Below are 15,964 nucleotides of genomic sequence, written 5' to 3' on the forward strand. Positions count from 1 at the left end.
GCGCCTGTTCAGGTACACTGAAGAAGAATTTAGCATGGCCAATGCACCTAACCAGCACGTCTTTTGGACTGTAGGAGGAAACCGGAGTACCTGAAGGAAACCCACACAGACATAGAGAGAACGTACAAACTCCACATTGACAATGACCCAAGCTGGGAATTGAACCTGGGTCCCTGGCGCTGTAAGGCAGCAATGCTAGCCACTGTGCCGAGCCCTAAGGGAATAATTAAGCAGAGATTAGCGACAATGGGCAGTGAGTTAGTTAGAATAAAAGATATTGCTGATTGACTCATGAGGAGGATGACAGACACTGCAACTGATGTGAATTGTTTTCTATGTGCAAGCTTTTCATTGTGAATAGCGCAAAGTCTTAGATGTGAAGAGGAGTACAGAAATACAGATTTAAGACAGAAAAACCTAAACTACTTTGAGTGGAACACATGCTTCATTTGATAAAGTCAATCAAGTTTGAGGTGTATTATTTGATTGTGTGAAAGGTATTAAAAATAATTTTCTTTTTCATCCCCTAATGAAGTAAATCCACATTTCCAAATTATGTTTGGTTGAACTTACTAGATAAAAAGTGTTGGGACCCTGGGCCAAAATCACGATGAGCATCTTGGAGCTGTTTGAGGCGTTCTTCTATGGAGGTCTGTGGGATGAAAAGCAATGGCCATCAGAGATTGAGACTTGGGGCATAAAAGGAGCCACAACGATTACAAGAAAGATTTTGTAATTTCTTTCTGATCTATGACTGTCATGAATATTTTACTGAGGAAGAAACAAAGGGTAAATGATTAATTTCACTATAATATTCCATAAAACTCTGATCAAAAAACTTGGTTTCACATTCTTTCCCCCTTCTCTTTTTCTTCTTTTTCCCAACTATAAGGTGTTACAATGACATATCCAGTTGATTCATTAGATGACCTTCTAGCAAAAGAAGTTAATGTGATATCTTTAGCTTATTTTGTTATGATCTCAGTAGAGACTGGTAATGAGGGAAAATTTTCATAGACTTTCAGAGAATGATTGATTGTCTTCAGCAGGACATTAAATGGGTTGCATAGAATTGATGCCAGAGAAAATTGTGCATAGGTTTGACTGGCCAAAGTATTTTTTCACTCATTCTACTTTGGAAAGAGCAGAAAGCATGGAATGAGACAAAGATTATCTGGCACAAGAAGGCCCTCACTCCATAGGCTGTTTACAATGTACCCAACTGTGGACTCCATGTTATCCATTTAATCTTCTAACTTTTACATAAATACTCATTGATTTCTCAATGCTAATGAGGAAAAATTCCAGATTATCTAGTCCCCCACTCCCCAAAACCCCACATTAATATTGAAGCCTGGCCAACTGCCTTCCATAAATTCTTACATTCCAACGTTGATTTTGATTTGTGTTACTATCCCTAGTGATATGAGAATATCAAACGAAAAATATTAAGATCACAGCCATGCTATCTTCAGCAACAATAGGACATCACAGTTTACAATGAATTAATTAAGTCATTTTTACATTTTATTTTTTCTGTTTTTCTAATTTTCTTTACAAAGTTCACATGTTCATGATTGTCCAAACTGGCTAACTCAGCAAAGATGACACTCTTGATGATTATTGGTGTCCCCTACCTGCAAAGCCTGCCATCTCGATGTCAACTCTTCCAGGCGATGTGTATTTTCCGTGGAAAGATGTACATCTGAAATTGCAAGTTGGTGAGCCAAGTCATTGGCAATTTTCATGCCATCTTTTACAGCTCCCAGTTCCTCCTTGAATACCTTATGAACCAAGGAAAAAGAAATGTTAGCCTGGAAATTGTTATTCCCAGCCAGATTACTGAGGGTTTCTGGAAGATTTCTTATTACACTGGCTATTGCTGTTGTTTTGCGTCTGAAATTAGGAATTCCAGAAATTAGGAAGTCTTCAAACTTTAATTGTCTTGACCAGTTGGGCCAATGGACCAATGAATGGCAGATGAAGTTTAATTTAGATTAAATGTGAGGTGATGCATTTTGGTAGATTGAAAATCAGGGCAGGACCTATTCACTTAATGGTATAGTGTTGGGGAGAGTTATAGACCAAGGAGATCTAGAAGTACAGGTTCATAACTCCTTGAAAGTGGATTCACTGAAGGACAGGATGATGAAGAAGGCATTCGACATGCTTGATTTCACTGGTCAGAACATTGAATACAGGATGCTTTAGTGAAGTTGTACAAGACATTAATAAGGCCACACATGGATACTGTGTATAATTCTGGTCACCCCATGATAGAAAGGATATCATAAAACTAGAAAGATTTACTAGTATACCTCCAGGACTTGATGGTTTGAATTATAAGAAAAGGCTGGATAGACTGAAAATTTTTGCCATGGAGAGTAGAAGGCTCAGGGGTGATCATATAGAAGCCTATAAAATAATGATGGGCATAGAAAAGGTAGATAGTCAATAGTTTTTTCCAAAGGTAGGGGAATCTAAAACTAGAACACATAGGTTTAAGGTGAGAGGAGAGAGATACAAAAGGGTCCAGAGGGGTATTTTTTTCGTGGTGAGTGTCTAGAATGAGCTGCTAGAAGTAGTAGTAGAGGCGGGTACAATTTTGTCTTTTAAAAAGCATTTAAACACCTACATGGGTAAGATGGCTATAGAGGAATATGGGCCAAATGCAGGCAATTGGGACTAGCTTAGTGGTAGAAACTGGGTGACATGGACAAGTTGGGCTAAAGGGCCTGTTTCTATGCTATAAACCTCTATGACTCAATGACAATGAGAATGTAGCAGCACTAAATTCTCTTAGTAAGACTTGAACTGTTATTCTGAATCATAATTACCTGAATTATAATTTAGCTCTTCAAAAGGGAAAATTAAATATGGTTGAGCAATTAAATATGAACTTGCACCTTTATAAACAAACATTAGGCATCTCTCCCATCTCTCTTGTATCTTCATGATTTATGCATGCATTAAGAATTAGAAACAGTTAGAAATTAGAGAAAGAATATAAAATTACTTTGAAATAGGTCAAGGACTGTTCATTTTTACTAGAAACTGCTGAAGGTTTTGCTGTCATGGAAACCAGGCCAGAGAAATCATTATTCTTAGATAAGGTTAGTTAGTTTGAACAAAGCGCAATAGTTGGCAGAGATAATAAGTGGTGTGAAGCCTTACTAGGTTTTTCATTTAACCTTGTTTAATTAAGATGCTTGCTGAAATACATGTGTCCAGTAGTGTGTGGAACATCACACATGAATGTAACGAACAATAGTCTAATTCACCAGCTGCTGAAAAAGGGGTATACTTTAAGCGGCTTTTGAGAGAGCTCTTTGCAGCTGGCATTGGAAGGGGACTGGAGAAAGGCTCAGGTTAAAGCTTCTTGAGGGGTTCCAGAAGCCGAGAAGACCTGAACACTGAGAGAAGTGAAGAGACAAAGAGCTGTTTTGAATGACAGCCACTCTGCATGATCTGGACTGGCACTCATTACATGTCACAGTCATATATTTTTGTTGGATAACTTGTAACATTGTACCCTGTCTTCAGTTCTTGTTAAAATTCAACTTTCGACTATATTGGCTGCACTAGAATCCTGACAGGCTGATTGATTGGATGGTGATTAGTCTCAGGTATCTTTCTAAGTTCAACTCTGAGTATCCATCAAAGGGTAAAATTCTCACTGCATTCTAGCTAAAATCTACCCGCCTTTCTCTAAATATTTGTTTGCTCAATTCAACTACACCCAGAGGATTATTGTCTGTTCCTTTTATAGCTCTCGACATGTTGCCAAGACTCTTTATAAATTCATAACTGCCAGCCTTTCCAAAAATAGCAAGTTGTTACTGTTGTAGCAAACACCATTAAATTTTCTCTCAAGCTCATGATAACTAATTTACAATGTATATAATGAAATACATTAAGGCTGCAAATATATTGGCCTGGATTGCAAATCAGAGTTGGGAGCCTGGATTGTTTCCAGATTCTGATCCTGCATCACATCAGTGTCAGTGACTCAATATGATTTTTAACTGAAAAACTGTTCTGGAGATGGGTTTGACCCCCAATTAGTGGTGCCAGGGGCAGCCTGGGAGTGGGACCTGGTTATGGAAGACAATTTGAATAGCAGCCATGGCAAGGCTTGTGATCGCAGGAATAGAGCAGCAGGGAGCTCAAGAAAACCAGCCCTGGCCTGGGTGGGTTTCCTTAGGCAGCCCCATGATGTTTGGATGCTTCCCTTGGGATGTTAATAGACCCACTGCACAAGAGGAAAAATCTGCTTTTACCTCCCTATGGAAGAAGAAATTTGCCAAAACAGATGGAAAGGACATTGATGCAGGTGATTATAGAGTTTAGCAGCCTGGATGTTATCAGGGGAACATGGATGCAGCGTAGAAAGCACTTCAATGATCTGCTAAGGTATAGAAAGTTGAGTAGCAAGTATCACCTAGGTGACAGATACCTATCTCTGGAGACACATGAATGGACATGAGCTAAGTAGAGTGCCAATTATTATCCTTAATATTTTATCAGCAACTTTCATTGAATAAAGCAACACCTGTTATCAACATCATGCTGGAATTGGTGAGGGAGTTTAACCTATTCATAATTTTGTCTCTCGTCAACCTAAAGAGAAGTGTAGGGTCAGGATAGCTCCATCCATAGGTGAAGGACATGGACGTCACTCCTACCCAATATGTGCTATGGCTTTACAACTTCACTATTTACAACCCACTATGGGGTGGGTTGTGCTGAGGCAGCTCCTGAGCAAGCTGAGCTCTTATCACATCCTTCTATTTCCCTCAGGTTGACCTGCAGAGGAGGAATAAGATGTCCCAGCCCAGGCATCTTGGTGAGATTGATGTTCCTGAGTCAGTGCCCTTGTGTCATTTCTCCATGCCTACTACTGGCACAGGTATGCCCACCTTTGTTGGGCTTCAACCTAACTTGGAACGGGAAGCATTGCGTGAAGTGCAACTCAGTGTGAGCAGGGTAAGGAGAGTGAGCCAGAATCAGCTATGGGCAGTCCCTCTCAAAGGGCAGAGTATCGACACTTCTTTGCTGGGCGAAGATGCTGGCCCTTAGGTGTCACAGATACGAGGGTTTTTCTGGAGCAGATGAGTTCCCTCATGGAGATCCCTGAAGCATTGCGGAACCATGGGCAGACAATGAAAGAGCCATGCAGCACTTGTGTCCCATCATGGCTCAGGGATTTGAGCACATGAGCTCTTCCATTGAGAAAGTGGATAACCTCTTGGATATATAGTGTCACTGACCAGGTGCAGGAGCACAGTAGTCACATACACATTAAGAGTAAGACTTTCTGTCGACTGGACAACTTAGTGTTGCAGAGGGCACAAAGATGCTTGGAGTGGATGCCAGCTGTGACTCAGCCAGTGACCTTCTGTTAGCAGATGGCTTTTTAGAGCTTCCCTGCCTCCAGCTCTAGGTGCCATGTGGGTGTCAGGAGCCACCTCCTCAGAGGATAACCCAGCAGCAACCCACAAAGTCTGAAGGTTGGGCTGAGGATGTGTGATACCTGGCGCTCTTGCAGGACAAGGGTGTCATGACAGCTACCCAGGAACTGAGCGCAGATATGCATGATGCACCTCTTGTGGTCAGAAACCAGCTGGATATTGCCTTCTCTGTTCAGGGATCTGGTTGGCAGGTATGTCAGGTGTTTTTAGCTATGTGGGTAAGAGTGATGACTGTCTAGACCTGAGGGAATCCAACAATGGTAAGAAACCCCCATGCCCTCTGTACCTGTGATAAATAATCTGTCTCAAAATGAATGTAGTTGTCAGTCCTCTGGAAGAGGGCATCCATGAACTGCTGACTGAGAGATGCCACACAGGTTCAAGGTGATCTCTGGTGCATAAAAATGCAGCACCATGTTGATCTTGACAGCTGCAGATGTGGGGGCACAAGGCATCAGATCTTTGTGGACCACAGCACAAATATCTAAGACTAACTACCTAGATTGATGCAGTCTCCTATGGCACTGGTGGGTTTTGTCGTTTGCAGGTAGCTGACTCTTGGGTGGTACACCTGATGCCTTGGGTAATGCCCCCTTTTCCTTCCAGCCTCCTGCAGTGTTCCTCAGGTTTATTCCTACAGGGAATTGCATCTGTTGAACAGGCACAGAGGGCATTGGGGTTTCCTGCCATTGTTGGATTCCCTCAGATCTAGGCAGTCATCACTCCTACCTGCATAGCCATAAACACCTGATATACCAGCCAGTCAGATCCCTGAACAGAAAAGGCAATATCCAGCTGGTCTCTGACCACAAGAGGTGCTTCATGAACATCTGCGCTCAGTTCCTGGGTAGCTGTCATGATACCTTTGTCCTGCAAGAGTGCCAGGTGTTACACATCCTCAGTCCAACCTCCAGACTTTGTTGGTTGCTGCTGTGTTATCCTCTGAGGAGGTGACTCCTGACACTCACATGGCACCCAGAACTGGAGGCCACTGGCGGATATGGCTCCCACTGTGCTCCTGCCAGCTGCTCACTAATGTGTCCCTACCCTCCGAATTGAAAATCTCAAACTACTGCTCCAGAGCTTGTTAATAGGCTTCACAATGAAATGAACAAGCTGGACCATGCCAGAAGGCAGCTCCTTCACCACCTTTCAAAACTACATCACCTTCCGGAGACATCTGGAACCAATGATGCCACCCCATTTCACAGCTTTGAATGCAAGTCGGCACCTGACCTTCCCCTCACAAACTTTTGAAAATCCAATCCAGTATTTCTGATCCAACAGAGAAGATATTATTAAACTAGAAAGAGTGCAGAAAAGATTTACTAGGATGCTACCAGGACTTGATGGCTTGAGTTATAAGGAGAGGCTGGATAGACTGGGATTGTTTTCCCTGGAGCGTAGGAGGCTTAGGGGTGATCTTACAGAGGTCTACAAAATAATGAGAGGCATAGATCAGCTAGATAGTCAAGATCTTTTACCAAAGGTAAGGGAGTCCAAAACTAGGAGGCATTCATTTAAGATGAGAGGGGAGAAATACAAGAGGGTCCAGAGGGGCAATTTTTTCACTCAGAGGGTGATGAGTGTTTGAAATGGGCTGCCAGAGGCAGTAGCAGAGGTGGGTACAATTTTGTTTTTTATTAAAAGTAATTTAGACAGTTACATGAGTTTAAAGTTAAGGTAATAATCACAAGTAAAGCTTACATTAACACTGCAATGAAGTTACTGTGAAATTCCCCTAGTCACCACACTTCAGCACTTGTTCAATGCACCTAACCAGCACATCTTTCAGAATATGGGAGGAAACTAGAGCACCCGGAGGAAATCCATGCAGACATGGGGAGAGCATGCAAACTCCACACAGACAGTGACCCAAGCCAGGAATTGAACCAGGGTCCCTAGCACTATGAGGCAGCAGTGCTAATCATGGTGCTACCATGCCATCCCACCTTAATTGGTACAATTAGTGCAGAGGAATATGGGCCAAATGCAGGTAATTGGGACTAGCTTAGTGGTAAAAACTGGGCAGCATAGACAAGTTGGGCCGAAGGGCCTGTTTCCAGTCTGTAAACCTCTGTAATTCAGCCAGCAAGACAGAACCTCATGAAAGAATCATAATGATGTAATTTTAACATCACTCAAATTATCCAATAAATTTTATGTACCGAGTTTGTAAATTCTGCTCAGAATATATTTCTGATTGTGTAGGACAATGTAGCACAATACCAAATGATGGTGCAGGAAGTGAAGAGGACATTGTTATTGAAGATGCTTTGGGCCGATTGGTATGTGGAGATAATGTGATTCTTTAAAGGAACAGCTAAGGAACATTTGGATTTTTTTTTAACTCAGGAGGAACCTGATAGCAGTCAAGACCTGCCATCGCAACCATATATGGTTGGTTCACAAGGTAAGTTTTTTGCAGTGCAAAACTCAGAGGGGGCAAGGGTGCCCAGAATTTCAGTGAAGTTCCACAAGGCAATCACTTAGAGAGATTTATTTTTTCTATTACTTCCTGGAGCAATTCCTCATTGAGTTGCTGTAGGCTTGGGCAAAGTCGCGTTTATTGATCAGGGGCCGCAAGGCTTGAAGAATTTGTAGCACACAATTAAAATGAGAGAAGAAGCACAGAGAAAAAAAGTGAATCAACAGACATACCAATCACAGAAATGAGATCCTAGATGAACTTATTTGCTAATTACTAAATAGACCATTACATAATAAAAAGATAATCATAGAGATGACAAAAGCAAAACAAAAACAGACCCTTCGTGATGAAGGATCATCTAGACTCGAAACTTTGGCTCTACTCCCTCTTCACAGATGCTGTCAAATCTGCTGAGATTTTCCAGCAGGTTCTGTTTTTATTGTGATAGAGATGACAAAGTCTAATTGCCAAGGTGTCAGCCTTGAATCATTGGTACTCATCTCATTTCTGAATTCAGGCCCTTTCCTCACTCCAGGATTTTGTGTATAACCTAAGCTGACAATTCAATGTAATTCAGAACGATTACTGCATTATTGGCAATGCCGTTTTTCAAACAAGATGTTAATCTATGTCATGTCGTTAATTGAGGTGGATGTAAAAAGATCCCATGCTATTATTTGAAGAGAACACAGCCGTTCTCCTAGTATCCTGGCCAATCTTTCTCTCTCACCAACATCATTAAGAACAAATTATCTGGTCATTATCACATTGTTGATTCCGGGACCATGCTGTGTACAAATTGACTGCTGCATTTTGCTACATTGCAACAGTGACTACACTTCAAAGGTACTTAATTGGCTGTAAAGTGCTCTGGGACTGAATGCTCGGTTTTATATAAATGACAATTCTTTCATTGTGCTGCTTTTTCCAACCAAACCAATACGCTTCTTTTCTTTTGTGTTTCAGTTCTGATAATCCCAATATCAGAATCTGTGTCCTCTTATTATAGATACCGACTAACCTTCAATGTATTTCCAACACTTTTTTTTGTTCTTTCTCTTTTTCAGTTTTTTAAAAAACATTTAAAAGTGGAAAGTTGCATAGAACTACCTGACATGAAATACAAGCTCTAGAGGATACAAGATAACAGAAGCATCAGCATTATGTATAGAAACAAGGCACATTGTAATTTATGGCTTTCTCTGATAGGCACAGTAAGAAGTCTCACAACACCAGATTAAAGTGCAACAGGTTTATTTGGTAGCACAAGCCAAAGCTTTCAGAGCGCTGCTGCTTCATCGGGTGAGTGGGAGTCATGTTCACAAACAGGGTATATATAGACACAAACTCAATTTACAAGATAATGGTTGGAATGCAAGTCTTTATAGGTAATCAAGTCTTAAAGGTACAGACAATCAGAGTGGGGGGCTAAGCACAGTTTAAAGAGGTGTGAATTGTCTCCAGCTAGGACAGTTAGTGAGATTTTGCAAATCCAGGCAAGTCGTGGAGGTTACAGATAGTGTGACATGAACCCAAGATCCGGTTGAGCTGTCCTCATGTGTGCAGAACTTGGCTATTAGTTTCTGCTCAGCGATTCTGCATTGTCGTGCGTTGTGAAGCCCGCCTCGGAGAACACTTACCCGAAGATCAGAAATTGAATGCCTGTGAGCGGTGAAGTGTTCGTCAATAGGCAGAGAACACTCCTGCCTGGTGACTGTCGAGCCGTGTTCATTCATCCGTTGTCGTAGCATCTGCAAGGTCTCCCCAATGTACATCCTTTCCTGCAATGTATCAGGTAGACAATGTTGGCCGAGTTGCAAGAGTATGTACTGTGTACCTGGTGGATGGTGTTCTCATGTGAGATGATGGCATCCGTGTTGATGATCTGGCACATCTTGCACAAAGCCAATACATCCAGCCGTCCCATCGTATCGGGCAATAGGACTCTGTGTGAGAACCTCTCCGGCTTTGTCAAAGGCATCCTGAAGCCCATTGTACAAAGAACCCCCACTTCTGTCGTGACACTATGGGCTTCCTACAGAAACTCAGCACACATGGAGCAGTTGAACCAGAAGTATTCCTCGTCACAATGGATGTCTCGGCACTCTACATCAGCATCCCCACTACGATGGCATTGCTGTAACTCAATGCCAACAACTGCCAATTTCCAGAGGCAATTTTACAATTCATTCGCTTCATCCTGGACGACAATGTCTTTACCTTCAACAACCAGTTCTTCATCCAGACACATGGAACAGCCATTGGGACCAAATTTGTACCTCAATATGCCAACATCTTCATGCACAGGTTTGAACAAGACTTCTTCACCGCACAGGACCTCCAACCGATGCTATACACTAGGTACATCGAGAACATTTTTTTCCTTTGGCTCACGGTGAACAATCACTGAAACAACGATATGATGACATCAACAAGTTCCATTCCACCATCAGGTTCACCTTGGACTATCTCTGGAATCGGCTGCATTCTTGGACACACGCATCTCCATCAAGGATGGTCACCTCAGCATTTCATTGTACCGCAAGTCCACAGATAACCCCAAGAGGCTCCACGTCTCCAGCTTCCACCCTAGATATGTTAAACAAGTCATTCCCTATGGACAAGCCCTCTGTATACCAGTGTCTACTCAGATGAGGAGGATCACAACAGACACCTCCAGACGCTGAAAGATGCCCTCATAAGAACAGGATATACACTTGACTCAGTGAGAAGCCACACTGACCTCCTCAGAAGACAAACATGGGACACGGTGGACAGAGAATCCTTCGTCATCCAGTACTTCCCCAGAGCAGAGAAGCTACGACATCTTCTACTAAGCCTTCAGCATGTCATCGATGAAGATGAACATCTCGCTAAGGCCACCCCCACACCTCCAATTTCTGCCTTCAAACAACCGCACAACCTCAAACAGACCATTGTCCGCAGCAAACTACCCAGCCTTCAGGAGAACAGTGGCCACGAACCACACAACCCTGCCACAGCAACCTCTGCAAGATGTGCCAGATCATCGACACAGATGCCATCATCTCACGTGAGAATACCATCCACCAGGTACATGGTACATACTCTTGCAAATCGGCCAACGTTGTCTGCCTGATATGCTGCAGGAAAAGATGTCCAAGGCATGGTAAATTGGGGAGACCATGCAGACGCTATGACAACAGATGAATGAATACCACTCAACAAACACCAGACAGGAGTGTTCTCTTCCTGTTGGAGAACACTTTAACAGTCACAGGCATTCAGCCTTTGATCTTCGGGTAAGTGTTCTCCAAGGCGGTCTTCACGACACACGATAACGCAGTATTGCTGAGCAGAAACTGATAACCAAGTCCTGCACACATGAGAACAGTCTCAACCAGGATCTTGGGTTCATGTCACACTATCTGAAACCCTCTCCGACTTCTCTTGGCTTGCAGCATCTCACTAACAGTCCCGGCTGGAGACAATTCACATCTCTTTAACCTGTGCTTAACCCTGTCTTCACTCACACTGTCTGCACCTGTAAAGACTTGATTACCTGTTAAGACTTGCATTCCAACCATTATCTTGTAATTGATTTTGTGTCTATATAAGCCTTGTTTGTGAACTGAACTCTTTATTCTCCTGATGAAGCAGGAGCGCTCTGAAAGCATGTGGCTTGTGCTACCAAATAAATCTGTTGGACTTTAACCTGATGTTGTGAGACCTCTTACTGTGCTTACCCAAGTCCAACACCGGCATCTCCACATCATTTCTCTGATAGTCCAGGGATATGGGGACTGATTTTTCTCAGCTTTGGGCCCTCACCATCCCTATTTTCTGTGCACAGAGCACAAGGGAAACCGGTGGTGACTCCTGCCAGCTCGCTACGAAAATTGTGTTTCATTTGCATTTCTGGGGATTTCCTCTATTGAGTTAATACATTTAGTGTTCTTGTGTACTCGAGTATAATGTATGCTTTCAATCACCAGCAAGAAAGATTCAATTTAATAAGTCATCATAGGAAAAAATGCTTCTATTTGCCACATCAACTTGTCCACATTTGTAAAGTAACTATTGTGATTAACTGTACCTTAGTTGTCTCAATATGTTCCTGCAATGAGTCAATGAAGAGATCTCCCACAGGTTCCCAGGAATCTCGAACAGCTTCAGCCTGATCCAGGGCAAGACTAAGTTCATCCATAGTTCCTTGGAGTTCTAGAAGTCTCTCCATCGTCCTCTCAATGTGCCTGTGCCGATCAATACAGCGAGCACTCAGCTTCTCCCACATTTCACTGGAGACATTAGCCTGCTTCCAAATGAACCGACTCACATTTTGGATTTTCTGCTTTGGTGACATATCTGAAATCATGATTCATTCAAATTTCAGAAACAGAATACGTCCCCAGAGGAATCTTGTACACCGACTAAATGAAGAGGATAGATGGGTAACTGGTTAATGGAGAGATGATATCACCCAATGACAGTCCAGTTGTGTCCACAACATAATAGCTGTCACTGCTATTAGGGGATGGTGGGGTTTAGCCAGTGGTGATATGAAATACAATATACAATAGACAGAGATAAAGAGGTTTTTCAGTTTAACACCTATTTCCATCTCCAAATTGGACAAAACATGAAAATGATGAAGAGTCATACATCAGCATTTTGAGATTAATCTTTTTAAAGGATACAACATTGCAAGTATATTACGTTATGATTTTAGGAAAATAATTAAATTTAAATAACTCTGAGCAAAATGGAGTGGGAAAGAAGAGAGAACATAGCAAAAGAGGGACGAGGCAACTTAAAAAAAGTTACATTCGGTGAGTGTAGTCACACCGTGTTTGAATTAACAATTTATAAATAGCTAATTCCAAGGGCACATTTATTGACCTTGAATAACCAGAAGGCTAAGGGTCAAGCTTACTGCATTACTTTCAGTCTGATTTAAATTACTGGCTGCATGAGCCATAGTCTGGGTGTGTATTGCAGCAACTTGAAAGATAATGCAGCGGAGTAAATGACGGTATAACATAAAGGAGATGATAGTGTAATGAAAACTCTGAAGTATCACTGAGGCCATGGGCTTTTATTCACACAGGGCTAAGGTCCATCAAATTGAATAGACGGTGGGATCTTGAGCCCAGTCTTGCCATCTGTGAAACTGCCGGCGAGAGATCAAGATGTGGCAAAACCCAGAAGTCACCGATCTTGCCGGTGAGATTGCAACTTCCAATTTTCACTGCCGCTCGTTGGCAATGTAATCAGGTTCATGGCCACAATGGGTGTAAACCTGACTTAAATACATTTCAGTGGATTTCAATATGATTACCTCGCTCCCGTCACCTATATTGAACTCCCACCACCGCACATTTACACTGCGTCAACGTGGTTTACAACAGGTTCACTCAGACATGAACTTGCTGTGGCAATATTCACTTTCAAGTCGCAGGGAAGAGGGACATGGCCAGGCAATAGCTCGGAATTCTCTCCCAGAACAGGTTGATACCATACCAACCTGACAATCTTGCAGTGCCAATCTGTGCTGGGGGCAGTACCAGCGGCAGATCATGGTGGGAGTCTCATGGGGAGGGGAGTGAAATCACTTGTATGTGGTGGTGGCTAGGAGCAGTCATGGAAACTGGGGAGTTTGGGGGAGTGGGTGGATGCCAACATTGTCTTTGCGCAGGGTCGGGGGGGGGGGGGATGGGGGACTTAGGGGTCCAATGTTCAGAGGGAAGTGAGGTTTGGGTGCCAGCGTTGGCTGTTGCAGTGAGGGGGGAAGGGTCCGGTGTTTGAGGAGAAGGTGAGTACCCTGCAGGCTCCGATTCTGATCAGGATGTGAATCGGAGGGAAATGTACAGGCTTTGATCAGTGAGGGGTGGAAGATGAAGGTGGGGCGTTTGGGTGGGACCCTGACACCTCTGTGGTGAGCTAGGGTGGGTGTTTATTCATGTTCTGATCACAGTGCCTTTTAAACATGGGACGCGATCTCAGTGTAGCTGGGCTTTACTGACATGTTTAGGCCCTGACTCCCTGCATGACAGTGTGAAACTCAACATGCTACTTCTTTTCAGCAGTGTGGTAAGATCACTCTCTCACTGGAACCAACACTGACAAATTCTAGTAAGATCACCCCTCATTTCAAATGCCCAGTGCTCAGTAACAAGAGGTATCTAATGACAGGCAAAATGTCTTTTCTCTTGGAGGTCTTTCATGTGCAGGGACACTCTGTGTTACCTTGGCCACCAAAGGACAAATCCAGTTTAGGGCCACCCATGGGCTGTCTATACAAGTTTAGTGAAAATTGACATTGTTTTAAAGGCAGCATTTCCACCAGTGTTGGTGTCCAAGAATAGTCCAGGAATTTTCCTCAGTTCTTATGTTACATTGATACAGCTTAGGTCATAAAGCAAGCAAAAGGAAATGATGACCTTTATCTTGTGCTGGTTCATCTGTCTCGTCGAGAGGATGTTGGGAGAGGAATGCTTGGGCTGACTCCAAAGTTGCCAGGATGAAGGGTCCCCGAGTCTTTACATCTTCCATGAAAGCCTTTAACGACAGAAAGTAGAGCAGAGATCAAACATTTAACTTCTCACTCATCCAGGCTCGCAAATTTAGCTTTAGTGGCGATGTTAATGAACTTTTCATAGATACCCTACAGTGCAGAGGGAGGCCATTCGGCCCATCAAGTCTGCACTCACTCTTACCCAGGCTTACCCCATTATCCCACTAATCTATATATCTTGGGACAGACACTAAGGGGCAATTTTGCATGGCCAATCCACATATCCTGCGTATCTTTGGACTGTGGGAGGAAACCAGAGCACCCGGAGGAAATCTGCACAGACATGAGGAGAACAAAACCAGAAGAAAAAATGCTAGAAAATCTCAGCAGGTCTGACATCATCTGTAAGGAGCTCCCTTGTCAGCTCTTTCTTCTCCTTACAGATGCTGTCAGACCTGCTGAGATTTTCCCACATTTTCTCTTTTTCTCTTTTGGTTTCAGATTCCAGCATCTGCAAGTAATTTACTTTTATGGGGAGAATGAATATTCTTGAAAATGCTGCAGAAATTATGGGCAGTCTACACTGTTCACATTTTCCTATGTTATCTGCTAAAATAACAATTAAAGAGCATTTAACCAATGAATGCATATCCTGCAGCTCCTAAACAAAAGGTTTCAGCTAGGGGCAGATTGTGTTTGAAAACTGACAACTTCACGCGCCTGAGATGGTTAAAATAGTCAGAATATTGGGACAGAACTGGGGCCAAGCCATTTTCAATATGAAAGCAGAGAATAGTATTTCACTGGACAGGAAACCAGTCTCTTAGTGTCATTGCTCATCCTGATATTGTGACACTCTTTATTTTTTGATTTTTAAATGCGACTTTGGTCGCTTGTTAAATTATTAAAAATGGGAAGGTTCTCTTTTGTGGAAATTAAGACTCCTGTTCAGGATACTTACTCAGCCCTACATGTTTCCATTGCTCTCCTGAAGGCACCAGTGCCTGTCTGCAGTACGGCAAAAATAACACATGACCCTTCTCTTTTCTCATCTTGAAACAAGTTTGCCAAACGCTTCTTTTTTTCATTAAGACACTTTCCTTTTAAGACGAGCTTGTAGCTTCAGACTTTAATTAAAGCAGTTATTTAATCCTCAAGACAAGAGATTAGCTCAAATTTTCATAGAACGAAATGGAATATTGAAAAATGCAAAACACCTACCTGTCACCGAGCCTTGTTTTCTGAACAAGTGGATAACTTACCGAATGGAACTCATTGTACCGCTGCACCGCACCAATGTCTCCGGTGAAGGGAAGCTGTTCAGAAAGTTCTTCGTCTTTCAGGGTTAGCCAGTCAATAATCTCCTGCAAGGACAGCTGCAGCTTGCCACTATGATCAGAGAGTGCCTCCAACCGAGCCCTGAGACACAGTGAGGGGAGGGGAGTGGAGGGGAGTGATGTTGAATAGTTTTCAAATGTGTAAGGAGATCTTCAATGAAGGTAAGTGGGGTGGGAGGACAACACATAAGATCGCATAGCATTCCTGAGACTAGCAATGAATCAATGTTTC

The 15,964-nt window shown here is 42.8% G+C and overlaps 1 protein-coding gene across 1 annotated transcript in view; it reads right to left on the reverse strand.

Annotated features, from left to right (window-relative positions):
• The window catches only part of drp2 (dystrophin related protein 2), a 49,729-nt gene that overhangs the window by 30,940 nt on the left and 2,825 nt on the right, over window positions 1–15,964 (reverse strand). Inside the window, exons 2-6 of the mRNA XM_080188243.1 lie at window positions 15,658–15,814; window positions 14,322–14,439; window positions 11,978–12,246; window positions 1,638–1,784; window positions 574–652 (exon numbers count right to left, since the gene is read on the reverse strand). Of these exons, the coding sequence (XP_080044369.1) occupies window positions 574–652; window positions 1,638–1,784; window positions 11,978–12,246; window positions 14,322–14,439; window positions 15,658–15,814 (770 nt within the window). The remainder of the gene's footprint in view (window positions 1–573; window positions 653–1,637; window positions 1,785–11,977; window positions 12,247–14,321; window positions 14,440–15,657; window positions 15,815–15,964) is intronic.

This window comes from Carcharhinus amblyrhynchos, chromosome 4 (genome assembly GCF_965287045.1).
Source record: "Carcharhinus amblyrhynchos chromosome 4, sCarAmb.v2.hapA, whole genome shotgun sequence".
NCBI classification, from domain to species: domain Eukaryota; kingdom Metazoa; phylum Chordata; class Chondrichthyes; order Carcharhiniformes; family Carcharhinidae; genus Carcharhinus; species Carcharhinus amblyrhynchos.